General features: G+C 35.9%; 1 protein-coding gene across 1 annotated transcript; it reads right to left on the bottom strand.

Moving 5' to 3' along the window:
• Positions 1-5,627: 5,627 nt before the first annotated feature.
• LOC136831473 (uridine diphosphate glucose pyrophosphatase NUDT14-like) lies at positions 5,628-20,336 on the bottom strand. The gene is made up of 6 exons (XM_067091971.1): positions 20,216-20,336; positions 15,692-15,792; positions 14,371-14,479; positions 13,773-13,983; positions 13,002-13,078; positions 5,628-10,373 (listed from the first exon to the last, which is right to left on the bottom strand). The coding sequence occupies exons 2-6, from the start codon at positions 15,770-15,772 to the stop codon at positions 10,219-10,221; spliced, it is 633 nt and encodes a 210-aa protein (XP_066948072.1). The 5' UTR covers positions 15,773-15,792; positions 20,216-20,336; the 3' UTR covers positions 5,628-10,218.
• Between the last annotated feature and the right edge of the window lie 1,233 nt (positions 20,337-21,569).

Here is a 21,569-nt window from a genome sequence, read left to right as displayed (position 1 = left end):
AAATCGATAAATTTTTGGAAAGCACAATAGCTCGTTTCATTTTCGGAACAAGTAATGAGATCCTCACGTCAATAAAGATTTAATAGTTTGTGAAAGAGAAACATATTTGCTAAGAATGTTTTTATATAATGATTATTTGATTAAAAATCTAATCGTTTGGTTAGCAAGAATGATAGAGTCCTTTAGTCCTTAATTAAGAAAACTCTTATGTAAAAAAAAATATCTTATTATTATTATTATTTTTTTTTTTTTTTTTTTTTTTGCTGTGAAAATTTGGGTCCAAAACTACTGACCTCCAGCTAGGAGATTTTCCCCCGGGCCTCGTCCCCTGCTCCGTGCACGGAGGTGATAATGGCCTCCCTGGGGAGGGAAAAGATCTGTTGTTTTGGGGATTTCTCCCTGCATGGCCCCCAGAGTCAGACCGAGTTAATCCAAGTCCGTCATGAACTTTAATTGGGACCAGTTCAGACTCTCTCTCTCTCTCTCTCTCTCTCTCTCTCTCTCTCTCTCTCTCTCTCTCTCTCTCTCTCTCCGGTTCCTTCATCATGCATTCAAACAGCCTGTTACAGGCGGGGACCGTTTGCTTTAACTTTGCGCCCGGGGAACCGAGCTGCAATTTAATTTATTGAAGTGTCCGAGGGAAAATAGGCTTTTTTTTATGTGGATCTTATAAGTTTTCTCTTCTAACTTCTCGTCATTTTATGCCGATTGTCCTTTTCATTGGGGCATTTTATCCAAAGTTCGCTCCTTTCCCTTTGTCTTTTATTACTGCTTTCAAGGAGATTAGTTTTTGGATTGATTTGTTTCTCAGTGTGTAATTATAAAGCGACAGTAACTTTACCATCACTAATTAGTAGGCATTTTTAATTGAAAAACTTAGTCCAGGCGTCATCCTCATAAATAGATATAAGATAATGGGAGCTTGTGGTAGAAGGGTGGTATCACACACACAAAAAAAGTAAATCAATTACCCCGTAACCATTTCGGCAGGCTCACCAAGCTCGCTAAAATTTGGGTGAAAAATTAAGCCAAAAAATTATCAGAATCAGCTGAATTAAATATAAAATTCTTATGAAACTGATGCTGTTGTAGACATCATGTAAAACATAAACTTGGCACTCGGGTCCCCAAAGTGTAACACCAAAGCGAGGCGGGAAAGGAATTGAATGAAGCCGTATAGTCAGTGTACATATACGGGGTCGGCCAATAAAAGAATCCTCCCGGGAGTTTCCAGTAAGCTGGTTTCCTAAAGAACTACCCGAGGCTGTAAAAGGACTATATAGTATCTTTCATGACACGACAGTTCTATGGCCTGTGTAACTGCGCAAAGAATTCTGGAGGAATGTTCTGTAATAAAGGGCGAAATTGGAAGGAAGTCGAACGTCTCCGCAAGCATTTCGTCAGGTCTTTCCTTTACTCGACTTCAAGTTTATTACTACGGTCTTTAGTTATGAAAAGCAGAATTAAATTGTCCAGCAACTGTACCAAATAGGCCAGATAGCAAACAGGTATTTCAGCAGTCAAACTGAATGACTGCCGTAGCTCGGCCTGCTTCCAAGGCTTGAAAAAATATCTGCATGAAGAGTAATATACATACTGATAATAATTATAATAGTATGTTATAAGATTTTATTTTAATGAATTTTTACAAGATTTGGTATGTTCGAGGAAACGGCCGATTATTATAGTGTTTCGAGTCTAAAGCTGAATCAAGGACTTTTTCTGTATTTAGCTTGTTATTGTTGTCAGTAATTTCTGTTCAAAGAAAACGGGAAATTCCAGCTTTGTGTGCCGATATGGTAACGTTACTATTATAGTATTCCTGAAAGAAAATTTGAATATAGCGGAGCAGTTGGGTAACTGCCATTCGCCATGGCAAAGGGTTGAAGTGTCTGGGTGCTCTTTCCAGTTGCAGTTTTGATTGCTCTCTGTCTCTGTACGCATGATTTTTTTTAGTCATTTGAACATTAACAAAACATTTGATTATAAACTCTTTTCTCTGTCAGTTTAGGGGAGCAGTTTTGATTTTCTCCACCATTAGCTTGCTTTCGTTACGTTGGGGAAGCTTTCCCGAAATGCCTTCTTGAATATGCAATGCATACAAATGCAGCTACTGGATTCCGTATCATTTCTAGCCTGCGTTTCCGCCGCACCTCCCTCCTCCTCCCCATCCTCTTCCTCTCCCTCTCCAACGTCTCCGGTCTGACTTCTTGCCTTTGTTAAACTTCGATGACCGCATTCGTTTAAACACTACTTTTCTTGAACAATTCAAGCAATCAAGTGTTTTTTTGTATGCAATAAAGTATTTTTCCTTATTTCCATTTTATTATTATTATTATTATTATTATTATTATTATTATTATTATTATTATTATTCGTGCATGAACACAAGCTTTAATCATCAGTTTTCCCCATTCCTTACGGCGTTACACAAAATATTTGAAGAATCCTGACTCACAAAATTTGATATTTTCGATAAGAAAGAAAAATAAGAAATGAAAATACCTTAATTAAGCCCTCTCATCATGAACAAAAAACCGTCGAATCAGTGTCTTCGTAGCCTACATGGAGTCTTGAGTGCTTTGTGTCGTGCTCACTTGCTTAATTAACACCGAATGTATAGTTGACCAACTTAGATATTCTGAATTTCGTGTGTCACGTCCTATCAGTATTGAAGATAAGGGATGGGGGAGGAGGCTGGGGGTAACTCATCAGAATTCCAGTAGTTGAAATCCCCATCGTCTTCCCTTATTTGGACATTTGTGATGAAACATAACGGTGACTGATGCACGAATAGATACAGAGCATAATAATCACTTTATTACAGGTTAGCTCAATACTGGAATCCTTTCGTAATTAAGGAAATGCCAGCATCTTTATTTTGGGCACCTGTACCGTCAGAGCTGTCCATATGACGTGTTTCTACTTCTCCTGTAGCTTTGCTGAACTTTGTCACCGAAATATACAAGTGCTTTATCCACGTTTTATGACCTTATACAGTTAAAGCATTTCCTGCATTCGCTCTGATTTGGAGCTAGGGGAACTTTCATTAGTTTGACAGGCACACAAGAATGTGTCATCCATCTGATCAGCGAGTAATAGCCAAGAACATGTGCGTCCATTTGCACTCTGTCATTGGAAAAGATTAAAATAAATTGCAAGTCTTGAAGACTTTCATATATATATATATATATATATATATATATATATATATATATATATATATATATATATATATATATATATATATACATACACATATATACAACCACTTTTCTTGTTAAGACTATAGGGAATGAATTTTAACTTGTTCACTGTTGCAAAACTTCGGTGAATGTTACATTCGTTATTTGCCCTGCTTTACACGTCAAACGATATTTGTTTATTTGTAGCAAATACCGTATTTTATTTCTGACTCGCATAAATTTACAAACTATATGTTTCACTGAGTGAAGGTATTTATCTTTGACCTTTTGTAGAAAACTTGGTTCAGAGTACAGTATTATTATTATTATTATTATTATTATTATTATTATTATTATTATTATTATTATTGTTGTTGTTGTTGTTGTTGTTGCTGAAGAAAAGTCGACAAACGTTCACACTCCCATCGGAAATGAAAGTTAGATATATATTTTATATATATATATATATATATATATATATATATATATATATATATATATATATATACATCTTTTTACAGATGAGCAATTTACAAAATACTGCTCATACCTGCATCGTCTTCAGATTGCCCTCGTTATATGTATGGCTTTCAGTCTGATGACCCAGTTTGTATATCTCTAGACCTTGATCTTGTCCATGGTCCGTTGTATATCTCCATGGGTTCCTCGCTTTGGTGTAGAATTTCTGAAAGTTTGAAATTACCTGCTGATCCACGGGCTGGATGAGAGGGGTCGTGTTAGTGGGCAAGAACTTTGCTCATATGAAGTTAAACTCCTGCAGCAACTCAGCCTCCAAGCCAGGAGGATGCGCAGGATATTGTCGAGTACAAGAAGGGCTTTCAGAGGTAATTGTTGTCCGTCAAGGTATGTCTTTATGGTAGAACCAACCACTTTATTCACCCACTCAAAAAATTCCGTAGTTACCCAAGCCCAACTATTAGCTCTCCACATCACTTAATTTATTTTTCATTACATTATTTTTCTTTAAAAATCTTGGGTTCTCTGAGTGGTAGACAAGCAAAGGCTTCGGTATTAAATTCCCACATTAAAAAGTTAACCTGCCTTTCATTGGCGTGTGGCCTGGCAGTGACTTTTCTTTGGTGATGTAGGTCCTGTTTGGCATTTTCTTCCAAAACAGGCCTGTCCCATTACAGTTAAACACTTGTTGGGGAATAAAACCTTCAGCGTTTACTTGGTGCTTGAACCCTTTAACATACTTTTCTGCAGCATCTTGTCAAAACTGGCAGCCTCCCCATGCCTCACCACACTGTGTATGCCACTTTTCCTCTGAATTTCTCTAACCACCCATGACTGGCTTTAAACTCTATCAGCACTTGTTTCAAGAGATCAACTTGTAGTTGCTCTGCCTTTTCATATAAGATGGTCTCAGAAACACTATTACCACTGTTTTCCATTTATCCAAATTGAAAACATTTTTCAACCTCTTCAGTTGTCTGAGACCTTTGTTTTCTAATAGATTTTACTACTTTAGCAACATCAGCTACTTTGATGGCCACTTTACATTTTAATCTTGGTAGAAATTGCCTGTTTGGCCACCCCATATGCCTTCGCCAGATCAACTATGCAGCCACCACTTTTATATTTTCATATTATTTCCTTTTGAATTTCAATAGATTTTCTATCTCTATTTGCCTTGGTGGTATCTCTTGCCTTATTAGGGACTGTGTTGACTTACACCTAGTGCAGTTATTTTCACTAGAATGACAAAAAATACACAAAGACAAGGAGACAGTTTAGCAGAGATGTGCACTGAGCAAAACCCATGCATAACCTGAACCCTTCCTTTTTTCATATGGGAACTGCACACATGTAATGCACTTAATCCTTAACATGTTGTACCTGGTTGTCTTTGAACATCCTTAAACCAAGCTAAAGTCCATCAACAGAGTGGATTCTTCTTCGGAAAAAACTCCTTTAACCAAATTGTCCATTAATCAGGACAATTCCTTGACTGAGGTATGACTGTACTGAAGTTTTTTCTTCATCACTTATGTTCCAAGCAACATTGCTTTCAGCATATTAAACAGTATTTTTCATTTTAGTTTCTTCCTTCACAGTTGTTTTGACTTATTCAACTTTACTATGTTCTAATTTTCACCTCTCATTTATAAGCAAATTTTTTGGCAAGTCCTTTGACTGATTTGAAAAGTTACTAACTGATCTTGCTAAACTACTTTATATGATACTGCACAACAGTAGGAGGCAAATGCATTATTCATTAATAGGAAAATGAAATGTTCATTTCCCCTTTTTTTTTATAATCTCTTTGATGGTTTTACTAAATTTGAAAGATCTTGTCATTGTTTGTGATCTGCAACCTCTTTTTTTTTTATACCAAAACACTATATAACTTTTTGCTAAGCCCCAAATTAAATTCATTATGTAAATATTGTCCCCCAGGGTTGAAATAATGCACATATAATAATTCCTAACTCACTTGTATTTTTTGGAAACAAAAGATAAAAACCACTGACAGAACTCCAAAACATTCTCAAAATTTTCATTAGCCATTAATATCCATTTTATGGAAAAAATGTAACAATCATTACAAATCCAAGTAAGAAACAAGTACAACCTGTTACTGGAATAAAACATTCAAATTATTATTTTTGGGCATTTTACAGTTCATTTACAAAAACATGAGGCTTATAATACTACAGTTTACTATAGCACCATACTCAGTTTATAGTACTCTACAGCAGATGGTTTGCCTATAACAGAAAAATAAAATAAATGCAACAGCCCCATAATATTAAAATACAGTACAGTATAGTGATTAAATGCATTCAACTTCACTAACCATAGGAATAAAAAAGAAAAGTTTGCTAAGCCAAATCCAATTGTTGTGTTATCAGTCATAACAGTCTCTTAAGTACAGTACAGTACATTATGCATAAATGGATTCAAGTAATGTTCCTACAGCCCTGTATTAAGTACTCTCCTTGTTACATCTCAGCATTCACAATAAGAGTGCCAGAGTTGAAGAGATTATATATAAAACAACACCCTTACTATAAGTAACTTGAAACCACTGAGATGACATAAGGACTAAAGGAATGATTTTCTTTTAGGGAATGAAGTCTGGTAAAAGGACAAAGTTCATATGGAGGCACAAATGAATTATTATCTATACAATAATGGAAATAAAAGTCTTAGCATAGTCATAACTTGAGTGTATTCAAACATGGCAGGGTGTTTTTCTTGGTTTTGTTCCATTAACTATGCCCAAATTATGCAAAACCAGCTGCCATAACCAACAGAGGAAATTAACTACAGAGTGAGCAATACACGAGAATGAGTATCGGTCTCCTTTTGGATGCAAATAAAAGACTGTATATAATACAACAGTACCAAAAGAAGAAAAAGTTGTTTTCTTATATATACAACAACAGATAACAAGACTACCGCATAGCTTTCTGTTTAATAAATTCATGATTTATGTACTGTATACACATTCACTCACTTCTTTTTAACTATTATTTTTAAGCTATCCACATCTTATGCAGTACTGTATGACACATCAGCAGTTTAGTGGTGATTCAAGTTTATATTCATTCTATATAGATACACTTAATATGCTAGTGAATAGTAATAGATAAAGAGTGAGCATTCCTATGGTGAATTCTACCCATTACAACAAGTCCAGTAAACATCCAACAAGCTGTCTTTTGGCAGTGTTAAGCATTCTGTCAAAAATCCCCAGTCATCAGACCAAAAAACCATAGATGTACACAAATAAGAGGCTCAAGTTTGCAGCAGTATTTCAGATATGGAAATAGTCATCTTATGTTTCTCATAAAATTTATGATCATAACAGTATGCAGCGAAAAAACATTGTTCATATAACTCAAAGGAAAACAGGAGAATGTTACATTGCCCCTTATCAGCTGAATAACAAGAAAACTATAACATGCATTTGTATATGTATAAGGATTTACTAATGATGAGTACATGGATATAGGTACAATTATATCATAGCCAGTCCTTAAAGACATGAAACATACATGTTTCCCAGAAAATCTTCCATGGCCTGGAAACAAATTCTTGTCAATAAAACCAAAAGCAAAATTCTTCCAGTACCCAATTCTTATCAATAAAAATTAAAAACAAAATTCTTCCAGTACTAGTCATATATATTCTCAAAGAAGAGGGAATTATGGCTTACAGTTAGCCTTGCATGGCTTACTGTGCACTGTACTGAAGGTTCTTTGCAATGACCCTTCAACTATGTTGTTTTGTGTTTATAACTTTTCGTCCATTCCCACTGGTCTCTTACCAACTAGCTGTCAAACTTTTGAAGTTTTTACCTCTCTCCAATCATTGCATTCTCTCTGGGCAATCTATATGAGAGTCTGAAGAGATGACTCAGTGGTCTCATTGAAATATTGTGTAATGTATATAAAGAATGATCTAAACATTAATCACAACATAAACCTGGATGCTAATCTTTTCAAAAGTCATATGTAACTGTGACTGACAAAAGAAGTTTGGTAACGTAAATTTTTTTCTAGTCATTGAAGCCAGCTTTAGTAGAAAAGGCCTTCATTACACTCATTCTAAAGAAAATTATTCATTTTCCTCTGAGCTTGGCTGTCACCTAAATGACCTCAAATACAGTCATCTATGTAAATCTCTTTGCATATACATACATGTATATTTTTCTCACTCTTCATCTGCAGAAAGGTATTGAGACTGCCCATAATACAGTCTTCTTCAGCTTCCCTTTACTTTATATTGCATCCTACTTCTGTCCTGATTTTTTATGATAAAAATGTAACATTTGTGACCAACCAGTTTTCATAAGAGTTAATTCACTTTGGAGCACTAATAATTTAACTTCCATATTTTAAAAGTTTGCCCATTTATCATAGAGCAAAAGTGTTATTTGTTGTTGAAATATAGGAATAAATATAGGGCTGCAACCTTGCAAATTATAAAGGTCACATACAGTGTTTGGGTTAAGGTTTTAGAGGTGTTTACCTGTCCAATATGATAAAAATTTGGTGGTCAAAATAAGCAATAATTGGGTTAAGGTTTTAGAGGTGTTTACCTGTCCAATATGATAAAAATTTGGTGGTCAAAATAAGCAATAATAATAATAATAATAATAATAATAATAATAATAATAATAATAATACATTATATTTATCATAGTAATGGAGGTAGCTATAAATGAGTGCAGGAAAAGAGGCCCCTGGGAAATGCTGTATTCAAATGACATAGTGGTAAATGCAGAATCTGAGGAAAAGATCATGGAAATGTTTACCAGGTGAAGAAGTGGAATGGAAAGGACAGAAAATTACCATATAGTAACTGGAAAGGAAGCAGGGGAAGGAGTAAATTTAGGATTGTGGCTGTGAGAAAGGTGTGGGGGAGGGTGAGCTCAGTACTGTGTAGCAAGAGTAACAGATGGTGTCAGAAGGCACACTCACGATTACACAATGCATGTATACATATGGGAAGAGAGGGATGGATGGGCAGGTCTTGGAAGAAGATGAAAGGTTTCATTATCTAACCAACACACTGGACTATGAAGCAGTTGTTAAGACAGCTGTACGCAACAGCAACTACAACACAGATGAAGACAGAGAGAGAGAGAGAGAGAGATAGCCAGACTCTTGATTTATGAAAATGTGTAAAGAGAAGAGTGAGCAGTCTTTCTGCAGCAGAAAAATGAGCATTGACAGGGAAAACGGAGATGCTGTACAGTGTAAAAACTGAATGTTAAGATATGGCTAGAGTACTGGGGAAAGATTGTACAGTATTGCAATTGGGAAAGTGGCAGAGATGAAGTTTCCAAAGACTGAGATAGTTTGAATATACTGTATCATGAAAAGGGACCAGAAAAGCAGTAGATATGGAAGTAACAAGATAAGGACTTGTAGCAAGGCCCAGGAAATCCTGCAGAAATGGAATAGATGAAGACCTAAACCAGATGGGAGCTCAGATAAAGAAAGCACAGGACAGAGGAAAGTGAAGAGAACTCATTTCACATATAATACCCTCAAAGGGAAAAGCTATTGTAAAAATGTTCAAGATGATGATAATGAGTACTTCAGAAAATAGAATACAGTATCATAAAGGTTAATACAATTTTAGGAAATAATATTACAGCCTTATGGAGTTGGGCTAGGTAGAAGTAATTGACTGGATAAACGTTAGCCTACAGGATACCTCAACTTTGCATATAAGATCCAGGCTATTTTATCATATTCAGTACTTTACTGAAAGGATTAGGAAGTCTGTTTCTGAACAATAACAACAATAATGATAACCCTAACAACAGCAACAATAATAATCTATGTAATCATCTTCATCAGGTAATCATCTGCAATAATTTAAAGTGCATGCATAAATTTCTTTCTACTCAAAAGAGGTATTACAGAAGGTAAATTATGCAATAATTTCCTTTCACAGTCCACACTTGTAACAGTTTTTGATGGCATTCCTGTAAGATAATGCAACAAATTTAAAATTACCATAATGCAACTGCCACAAAACAATCAGTTACAATAATGAATGTATCATATGTCAAAAAAAGGTACTGAACATATAATTTGAGGTATTGTATGTTTCAAAGATATTAATCTTGGGAACACATGTCAGACAATACTGTTTAAACAACCTTGTAGTGAAATCTTTTAGCACTTTTCACATATTTCACACTAAGCTCTAAAGTCTAATGATAGCAAAAGCATTTGCCTGTGGTCCCTTTACAGATCTGGTGTATGGAAAAATGCAGCACTGCACAGCTGAAATTAATTGGCATTTTCTATGTCTTGCATACAATGCATCAAATTTGCTTGCCCAATACAGAATGGCTCACTAAAAACTGAACTGCTTAGCAGTGCTTATTTCATTATCATATTTTATTTCTGAAAAGTGCAATACAGATCATCAATATTAAATTTAGGGATGACGAAAAATGCCCATAGCAAAAATTTTGATTCTCAGTAGCAATGCACCAGGCTCCTTGAAGGTGCATAAATTTTCCTTAAAGGTTATATACACATCAATCCTTTGGGGCTTTGTTGTGTAAAAACCACATAACAGCAAATAAAAACCCTCCAGGACAGTTCACTGTATCTTGGCTTATCAATGCTCGGACTTCAGGAATTGACATTTCGACCACATCAATTAATTCACCTTCAGCTTCTAAGCCTCCACCTGGAAAATAAGTGATTTTTATAATATCTATGGAAAATAAGTGATTTTTATAGTATCTAAGTACAAATGTATAATTACCCACTGAGTGGTTATAAAGTGCAGTTAAATTCATCACCAACACATTACTGTACAGAGCCATTTGTGCATCAGAATAAGCTCCATGAGTCCCCTTTTCTACCTAACCAAACATTCTGGTCCCCGAATACCTCTCATGGTCTCATTTTCATCTTAATTATTATTGTTTTACTCATGCAAAGTTGTCTTTCTTTCCCATAAATATCCTTTATGGTGCTGGTTAGTGATTAATTTGTTATTTTGGTCATTGATTTGTCATTAGGAATAAATTTATTTCCATTCTGTGTCTGATGATGAAGTTGCCAGTACTTACAGTGGCCATACCTCATTACAACTAATTTCTTAGATTTTTCCTTTGTGGAATTGGAAATCTTAGTAATTTTGCTTATTAACTTGTTTGTCACTTTATTTGATATAGTTGTGTGCCCTAGCCTTTTTGTACATGGTGATTTAGTCCTCTTGAGTCAATCATTTAGGGCATTCACTGAATTACTGTACCTGTACATAGTTATGATAATTGTAGCATAATTACCTTTACTATTATTATTATTATTATTTTTTTTTTTTTGGTCTATCACAGTCATCCTATTCAACTGGGTGGTTTTTATAGTGTGGTGTTCCAGGTTGCATCCTGCCTCCTTAGGAGTCCATCACTTTTCTTACTATGTGCGCTGTTTCTAGTAGCACAATTTTCTGCATGAGCCCTGGAGCTACTTCGGCATCTAGTTTGTCCAGATTCTTTCTCAGGGATCTTGGGATCGTGTTCCTATGATTATGGGTACAATTTCCACTGGCATATTCCATATCCTTCTTATTTCGATTTTCAGGTCTTGATACTTATAAATTTTTTCTCTTTCTTACTCATCTACTCTAGTGTCCCATGGTATTGCGACATCAATGAGTGATACTTTCTTCTTGATTCTGTCAATCAACGTCACATCTGGTCTATTGGCACGTTTCACCCTATCGGTTCTGATACCATAGTCCCAGAGGATCTTTGCCTGATCACTTTCTATCACTCCCTCAGGTTGGTGTTCGTACCACTTATTACTGCAAGCTAGCTGGTGCGTCTTGCACAGGCTCCAGTGGAGGGCTTTTGCTACTTAATCATGCCTCTTTTTGTACTGGTTCTGTGCAATTGCCGGACATTCGCTTGCTATGTGGTTTATGGTCTCGTCGTTCATATTGCACTTCCTGCATATGGGTGAGATGTTATTTCCATCTATTGTTCTTTGGACATATCTGGTTCTTAGGGCCTGATCTTGTGCCACTGTTAGCATTCCTTCTGTTTCCTTCTTGAGTTCTCCCCTCTGTAGCCATTATTATTATTATTATATTATTATTATTATTAATCATCACAACTCTGGTTTTGGATGTTTCAATTTTCTTAGCAAACTTCATGTGCAGCATTGAAAAAGACCCCCAGTTTACATTTAGTGCTTGGGTTAAATTTGCTTACGCAGGCTTATGTGTGAGATGTGTCAGGACTGGTCTCTATCTCAGAGGGCATTTTACATTACTAAAAGATGCTGTTAGCACGCTAGCCATATCAAATGAAAGGGATGTGTCTCCGGCATATGAGTTTTCATTTTCATCCAGATTTTTTAATTGGGAGTGAAGTTCACCTCAGCTCACTTCCTCATATGAATCACTCAAAAAGATATCAATACAGAATTGTTCTTAGTAGCCCTTTTCTATGCATCCACCTCTGCCTAATATTTCTGCAGATTGTATGAATTATCATCTAAGGGGTCTCAGGTAGGTATTGACAGGCAACAGATCATACTCATTTTCCAAACATCATTGCAGATACTCAATGCCTATAGATTTTGGATGATATGTCCATGAAAACTTACATCCTTATCATTCAGAGTTCATAGGGAATGATAAAATAGAAGAAATTCCCTTCCCTGGTTCAGGGTCTTGGCTTGCCAAACTGTCCCACAGACCAGCAACCTTAGCTAAAAAATTAATCATCACTGATTTGATTGAATTTGGTGGCAAATTACAGCTCTTCCAGTTTCATGTCCTGAAATATTAGTTTGATTTGCTTTGACAGATAGCTATATTGAGCATTCAGATATCAGACAGCAAAAAATGTACGCGAGAGGCATTACTTACACTCCTTAAATTACAAGAGGTTCTACCTTTTCACTTAAATACTTAACTCACTCTGTCCTTCAAGTACCAAATTATGAGGTTTATTCTTTATAATACTATACAGTAACTATTAAAAAATAATTATATTTGCATTTTCCACCGTATAAAATTCTAATAAACTATTTTGTAATTATATTTGCATTTTTATCTTAAAAAATTCTAATCAACTATTTTGAATCTTATAAAAGTCAGCTTAACTGAGAGAATGGCATAAGGACCATTCTAAATGCCTGAGTGTTACACAGTCAAGTAATACAAGGTAATTTAAGATGCAGTAGAGTAATACCTTAACAACACACAGAGCACAGTACAATTTAGGGACTACAGTATAATAAATAGTAGTTTTCTGTGACTGGATCTCATATTTGGAAACTAGATAACACAAAATCATACCTTGAGATTTCTTCATCTCATTTGTGACTTCAACATAGAACATTGTCTGAAGATCTCCTGTTACTCCTACACCAGATCTGTTAACACAAGAAAGGATGTGTCAGTATTAATATCACATATTTTAAAAATCATATCATAAAATATTACACTCCTTTGCACAGCAAGTCCTCCTTGTCAGTGATGGGTTAGTTCCAAAATCAGCAGTAATGGTGTAATGACAGGCTCATGATCATTCATTTTACAGATGCTAAATACTGTAGTCCATGACTGATACATTCTATTTTCATGATTTTGAATTTTTTAGGACTCCCTGTTTACCATAAAAAAAAAAATAATCTATCGCAAAGAAAAACAGAATACTGTTATATTAGTCTGCATACTTACACTGTCTGTCTATACAGATACATAGGGAGAAAGAGGAGACTGATGGTGCATGTGGGCCAGTAGATTGCCCATTTTACAAATCAGTGAAAATCTTGGTAATTTGTTGAGAATAGTAATAGGTTTTAATATCAAGCAGTGTTGTTAAGCCTGAAGCCTTTCATGGGCTTTTCAGGCAGCATCATATTGAACCTTATGGAGCAGCAATTTCTGACCTTCTATCTGTCAGTTCACAAAACCAAACCAACTTAGTAAACCACACTGTACTTCTAGTGCAGTGAAACATAAATGAGAATGCAAACTTTGTGACCAACAATATTTAGTAAGCTGTTTAAATCACTGTTTAGGTAAAATAGCTTTGCAAATTATAAGAAATTTTGCATACCTCACCTAAAGGTTAGTATTTTTTGGAATCTCTCCAGTGGGACATCATAACCACACTCTTCAAGAACTTCATCTTTGGCATCTTGAACTAGTGACTGATCTTTGTCATGAATCCCAGCACAAAGTTCAAGAGTGATGCCATCCACACCAGGGAACTTTGAAGTATCAACAACTTTACAGTCTGGCTCCTTATGTCTCACTATACTATAATACACAGCTGTGAATGAAAATACTTATTTTAGTGTTCACAATTGTGACAAGGATGCTCAGTAGTTTTAGAGTTCCCAAAACCACACAGATTTCAAAATGAAACTACAGCACAAGAAAAGTGTGAATTATAGAAAAGGTAAGTGCACAGTCAATATAAATGGAAAACTGGTAATGTGGCTCAGAAAATACAAAACTAGTTTAGAATGAAAAAGCAAATAATTGACGAAAAATAACCTATAACCACTAATGTACATATTGTACAGCTGGAAAAAAAGGCCACTAGTTTTAAAAAGGCAACTTAGTGCAGAAAGAAAATTCAACAAAATCAAGATTATGGACTGTAATATTTGAAACTTTTATATGAAAATAATTATACTGTATGACGATTCTGTACCAGGGCGAAACTGTCGTACGAACACAAGCACTTTCTTGTCGGTATTGTAGATAATGATTGAAACACTTTCATGCTGGGTTACTAGGTCCCATACCTTCTTTTTCCCATCCTGAAAAACAGAAAAATGACAGATGCTGTAAAAGGAAATGAAATGTATTAAAGGCATGTACAAAAAAGGCACGCTGAATTACATTGTGCTTCTGATAACACACACAACCAGAATATAGTCTCTGACTTACGATCTCATTAAGTTTTTGATTATTGCATAAGACCCACAACTTTATCCTAAATGGGCCAATATGAGTCCCAAAAAAACCAAAAATGTAACATTAGCAAAATTAATATTGTATGTACATAGCCATATTTTAGATAAACTTCTTATTCTTCTCAACTTAGTCCCATTTCTATATAGGGTTGCTGTTTTGGATGAGCCCCTTCTATCTACCTCTGTGGTGCACTTCTTCACCAAGTCCTCCCTCACACAGTCTCTCCATCTTTCTTGGTCTTCCTCGTCTTCTACCCTGCACTTCCATCTCCATAGCATGCCTTCCAATATGGTCTTCCTCCCTTCTCCATAGTTGTCTGTATGATCTATCTCCCCTCCTGCACTTTGTTTGATATTTCAGCCACCTTTGTTGACCTTCTGATATATTCATTCCTAATCCTATCTTCCCTCATCATGCCACACATCCATCTTAACATTCTCATCTCTGCTATGTCCATGTTCTTCACCTCTGTCTTTGTCATACTGTACTTGCCGTTTCTGTACCGTATAGCATAGCTGGTCTTACCACTCCCTTATGGAATTTTTCCTTTAGTCTTAACAGCACTCTTTTGTCAGAAACGACTCCAGAGGTAGCCCTCCAATTGTTCCATCCTGCTTGTAGCCGATGTTTTACTTCCTAATCCATTCTTCCATCAGCCTCTACTATAGACCCAAAGTATTTGAACTTGTCTGCTCTATTTCTTCTCCATCCCATATTTTAGGTAATCATTCAAGACAAATTCTTTTATATTGGTCCATTAACTTATTTAATTTACAAAAACAAATTTTTAAATTGTTTTACTTATAAATTTTTAAAAATAGTTATCCGCAAGTAGGGACAGCCATATATCCTGGTTGTAGTCATTAACAGTTGGTAATTTAAAAGACAGTAATCATAAAAATCCAGCACAGAATCTGTTGTCATTAAATTACAAAAACTGCATACTCACACTTTAATATTCTCACAAAATATAACCCACAATTGTCAATACATATTTAGTCAAAAAGTCAAAGAATTTGTTGATACATACTGTACAATGAATGCTTATTTCTAACCTGTTTATAATGCATTCGGTAAGGGATAACAAATTTTGACTCTGTGAGTGGTTCTACAGATACATCTTCAATCTTATCCATGCTGCTCTTGCCTTAGTTTTCTGGAAAAGAATAAAAATTATATAACTAAACTTCATTAAATATTGGAGGGATTACAGTACTTAAATACTGAATAGTAACCAATAATGTACAAGAAAAATTATGTACATATTGCAGTGGATGGGACCTCTTTTCCACGCAACCTCACCCATTTTTACATTTGCAACGTAACTGAGAAAGAAATAAAATTTAATTTCAATCATTAATTACTAGAACTGTGGGTTTTCACTCGCCCCTTCATAAACTCTCTCCTTCATCCCCAAAATAGTTAAACCTAACCCCTCTCTGTGTTCAAAGCAATTGCCTTGAGGCCTTTTCCAGATACCTTCTCGGCATCAAGCAAGGTAAGGGTGGAGCCAAAAGGAGAAAGTTGGCGCCCCCACCTCATCCTGGACCCTCCATGAGGGTTTTCTGATGCCATGTGGTCATTATAGAAAATGTGACGAAGATTGACCTTTGCGCCACCTACAAGAGAGGCGATGCGTAATCCCCGAAGGTTATTTATAGACGATGCACCAGAAATCAAGAGAGACAATCACTCCGAATGCCACCCAGGACAGATGTCCTTAACCTGTCTTTTGAACCTTCCACGTGTTTGACCCCAGGGCTCAAACCAGTATACTTTTGTAGTGGCATTTTAATTCCCTCCTCCAATGCCAGTCCCCTATCAAACGAGGACACCGTCATCTTGATGAAGGTAATGTACCGAAATAAGGCTCTTAGTCAGTCATGATTCCTGTTATTTCTCTGCCTGATTTCGTTTATTTTCCATTGTGCGATCACCCTCAGTAATTTGTGTTGGGGCATTCAGTGTTAATGTAATTTGGCATTAGTGTTGAACTGAGTTATTTGGCACCATCTGTGCATTCCTCAGTTCCCTTTGAGCATCTTATTATTATTGCAAGTAGCCGTCTTGCATATTTTGCAGATAGGCCTCGACTGTGGAATCTCTTGGCTCGATCCACATGCAGTCCCCCCTTCTACCCCCCCTGCGATGTTCCCTGTTATGAAGACATCGTCAGAGTAGAATATTTATTCTGTGTAGGATTCATACTTTTAGCAGGCCCTTATTATTACCTGCCCAGTAATTCGTCACGCTTCTGAGGTGTGTTTGTTATGTAAATATAATTAGTTAAGAGAACCCTTGAGTTTACATAATTTCCCTCACATGAAGAAGACCCTAAGCCATAGATTTCCCTTGTTTGTCTACAAATTGTCCTAATATTGAGTCAGATGTGTAATAAATAAAAGGAACTCCTTGCGTTCATCCGTTGCCACCCAGAATCAAGTAAGTATCCCTCGGACATTCATAACAATATATTTATATGCATTGTGTTATCTATTCAGTATTTTGAAAAAAGCAAAGAAAAAACAAATTTGGAAAAAATCTTTATAAAAGCTCATAGTGAATTAAACATATAAAACACTGCACAATTCAAGATATGCATCAACAGTGTTTATTTTACATTAGGGTAACATTTGGTAATAACCTGGCTGCAAACATATCTCAACAAAGTTAAATGAGAAAGTTTGCTGTTTCATGCACTTCTGTTACAAACCAACCATTCAAAAGCCAAGAAATTAGCTTGATACATTAAAGAACATCTTAACAATCAGTCATTAAGGTAGAGCTGATGCTGCAAATATTTGTACAATAACGTCTCATATTTGGCATAAGAAATACATTTTTTTTTTTCACTACCAATCTTTTGGTCTATCTGTTGTTGGCGAGATAATTCACTCCATTGTTGTCTTTTCTTATCCATTTCTTTCTAACAGTGTAAAGGAAGACCTTGTTCAAAACATGGGACGAACAGCATATTTAGAATTATACATAGTAGTTTAATATTGACAGTCTGAAAAATAAATGTTTCATGTCCACATCACCCTGTGGAGTAAAGGTCAGTATTAATGACCTACAAAGTAAAACTTTAATAGCTATTTGCAAGCCGAAATCAGTAATGATTACTGCAAATGTAACATGAAACAAATATACCCATTACTTTAAAATCGTCTAACCTAACCTGACCCAACCTAGGGTACCACAACCTGACCAAGGTGCTACACCTGCCCTGAACATGCATTATTATTGTCACGAGTGTCTCAGGATATCCCTGGCTATTATACCTCTCTCTCCACAAGCCTCCCCCCCTCTTTTTCAAGTCCCCATAAAAGTAGTAAAAAACACATCCACAGTCATTTAAACATTCTGAAGAGAGGAGAAGGAAATGCAGTATACAGTCTTTCTTCAAGAACTTGATACAAGCTTTATTATTGTTTTAGAAGACTGTGAACCTGCTAGGAAGGAAATTTACTTCCCATATGCTAGAACTGCCATCTAAGAATTGAAGCATTATTAAAATATATCACTTTAAAAGAATACAGTGTAACATTACTTTTTCAATCTATTTGGATGGCCAACAAAACAAGTGATTATAATTACCATGATGAAAAACTAGACATCATTGCATAACTGAAATTATGATGTGCAAATACAGCACTGGTAGTTTTGGAGCTGCTTTGAGAATGGTGCTGCAATAATTTTGAGACCTAGTTTTTTCTTTTTTTCAAATGTGCCATTTAACTCACGATATGGGTGTCAGTCCTCAAAGGTTAGCTGTATGTGAGATTTATCAAACAGCCAGGGTCCAGGAGATGCAAACAGTCCTGGTCGTTTTGGCCATAAGTCACTTAGGCTGTAACATCCAAAACAATGTAAGACGTTATGTTTATGGTATTTATATTATGTTTATGGCATTTACCATTATTATTTCATATTTTATAATATATATATATATATATATATATGTACATATATATAGGGGCTAGTACTAAACACGGCGCCCATTTTGCACGCGTTGTGTTTATGGCGTTATGTTTATGGCATTTACCATTATTATTTCATGTTTGACATCCCCAAGGGGCTGGTACTAAAACGATTTTGCCGAAATGCCTAAATGCAAAGCCCGAATCGATGCAAAGCCCCCGGCTTGTGGAGATCCATGGGACATATCCCATGGAAGTTATTTTTTTTACAGAGGGTAAACAATAATATCTAAATAACATACTTTTGATCAGGTGGATTATAAACTACAGTAGGACATGTATCAGACATCCTTTACATGCTATGAATAAATTTTTTCTTACTGTGACCACTTTACATGTCCCAAACAAAATATCAGGCTTGTGTCACATAATTGTCTTTAATTGAAAATCCTTGTGAACTGCTCAATACAAAGATACATGAACAAATGGCAAGCTGATTGTCAAGGATCAGTAACAGGAGATGGAGAATAATCATTTTTGCTCTTAAGTTACATAACAATGCATGAAATACGGCACTAAGACCGCATGAATTTCACACCAAATGCATGAGGTAACTTGGCAGTTATGTTTAATAGGGTAATTATACCAATTATATTGTGTTAACAGTTATGTTGCAGTAGGCTAGGCTATGCCAACTGTATTGAGTCAACAGTTATGTTGCAATAGTCTAACCTATGCCAACTGTATTTAGTCAACAGTAATGCTTCAGTAAGCCAAGCTATACCAACTATATTGAGTCAACAGTTACACTGCAATTGGCTAGGCTATGCCAATTGTACTGAGTCAGGAGTTATGTTACAGTACTCTAGGCTGTATCAAGTGTATTTAGTCAAAAATTACATTGCAATAAGTTAAGCAATGCCAGTTATATTGAGTCAAAAGCTATGTTAAAGTAGACTAGGCTTTGCCATATGTATCAAGTCAACAGTTATGTTGTAATTGTAGTCTTGGCTTTGCCCATTGTATCAAGTCGACAGTTATGTCAGAATAGCGTAGGCTATGCCAATTGTAGTGTCATTCTCTTGTAGCCTACCATTGGCTGTTAAACCTTATCATCTTAAAATCAACTATTCTTTTGAATGGCGAGAAAAAATTACTTGAGCAAAGAACACCAGAATTTTTCTGCAGTTAACAATGCTACACTAGCCTAGGGTAATGAACTTGAGCTGGAGCTGGTTTTTTACTTGCCCCATATTTAATTTTAGTACTTATTATGCAGTCTACAGCACCATTCTCTATTTCAGCTCTGTTACAATACCGACGATCCTGTGATGCATACTAGCGCTGAAAGGGTAAGGTTTAGCGTTTTGCCTAACCTTACAAGGTTGGAGGCCAAGCCAGGGAACAAAATATATGGATTATCCAGGTAGGAGGAACGTGAATACAAAATTCCTGCCCAAGTGAATCAAATAAGCTTAAAACTTAGGCCTAATGAAGTATAATTTTCATTGGGCTTCTCAAGAGTTTTTCGCCCCACCCTCTAGCTCAGGCGAGGAAAGACTGAATGGGGTTAGGCTAGGGATCCCAGGCTAAGATAGACCACAAAAAATGGCCAGAATATTCCGGCATGACATTATACCAAGTTCAGATATAACTTACTCTGCTTTTGAGGTCACCTGATTCCCGTGAAACTAGGAAAAGCTGTAACTAAGTCAACAAGCACACGTCTTGGTTACTATGGCAACGGGAACGCAGCGCCGGAAGAATCGGTAATCAGCTGATTTGGTAAATAGTCCCGTTTAATACAACTGTTGAAACAATTTTTCGAAATTTTTTTTAGGAAATTCTGTCTTGAATATATTTTTATGAAATTAAAGTAACCCAGATTACGCAATAGAAATAAATTTTTGCCCAATTTTAAGAGATCTAGGATTGCGTGTCATCAATATTTTCACTGTGAAAGTAATCGTTATTTCTTTCATAAGTCCCATCCCGGAGATGGTCGGTGTTGCGTTTTATAAATTTCATATTAGTTTTTATTTGAGTTACAGCCCCTGTCAAACTTTAGCACCCACTTGTTATAATATATATTCACCTCTTGCGATTTTGTTACATCATAAGTCTTTTTTCTGAGGTAAGTTTATTTTAAACTCGGTTACCCGAAAATCCTAATTTCAACACATTTGACTATAGTTATATTTAGCAACAAATTTTTTTCATATTTTCATAGATAGGAAGCGAGAGAGAGAGTCCTGTCTTTGTCGCTGATATAAATAAATGAGAATGTATTTGAAGCAGTGACTCAGTGTTTCATATACGAGTAACGTTTTTGCAGTTCAGAGATAACCGAAAGAGGAAAACTGGGATTGTAAATCAGTGAAGGAGTTAAAGAGTCTAATCTGGTTATAGTTTTATTCGTATTGTGAGCCCTACTCCGTTAAAGAATGCAGGGTCACGCTTAGGGTTGCCACCCGTTCTGTAAAATACAGATTCGTTCTGTATTGGAGAGCGAGATGTTGCGTTCTCTATTGAACCAATACAGAACGCCATTTGTTCTGTATTTGGATGTCTGAATGTTATTATTTTAAAATTACATGAGCTTATTTTTCAGTCAATCTTCCCAGACTGCAAAATTATGTGTTTGTCGATGGTTGCCTTCGATACGTGTAAAATACGCGGCAAGATGGCACGCGGCATAATATGACTCATGAGCGAGTGAGCGACGAGAGGTCAGTCTCGCCACCCACTAACCCATTACCCTTAGCCCTCCACCCCCCTTCCCCAGCAGGGAATGACCGATATCCATAGCCTGTTTCCTGATTCACTGAAAATTTCTATGATGTTACTTTTCAATGGCTATTGTAGTTTAGCAGTGGAAATAAATCCTGCATTTTTTATGGTTCTGAAGGAATAAAAGTATACCTTAGTTTAACCAGACCACTGAGCTGATTAACAGCTCTCCTAGGGCTGGCCCGAAGGATTAGACTTATTTTGCGTGGCTAAGAACCAGTTG

The sequence above is a fragment of the Macrobrachium rosenbergii genome, chromosome 48, assembly GCF_040412425.1.
Source record: "Macrobrachium rosenbergii isolate ZJJX-2024 chromosome 48, ASM4041242v1, whole genome shotgun sequence".
Taxonomy (NCBI): Eukaryota; Metazoa; Arthropoda; class Malacostraca; order Decapoda; family Palaemonidae; genus Macrobrachium; species Macrobrachium rosenbergii.
Note: the sequence above shows the minus strand (reverse complement) of the source record. Positions and strands in the feature narration are given on the sequence as shown.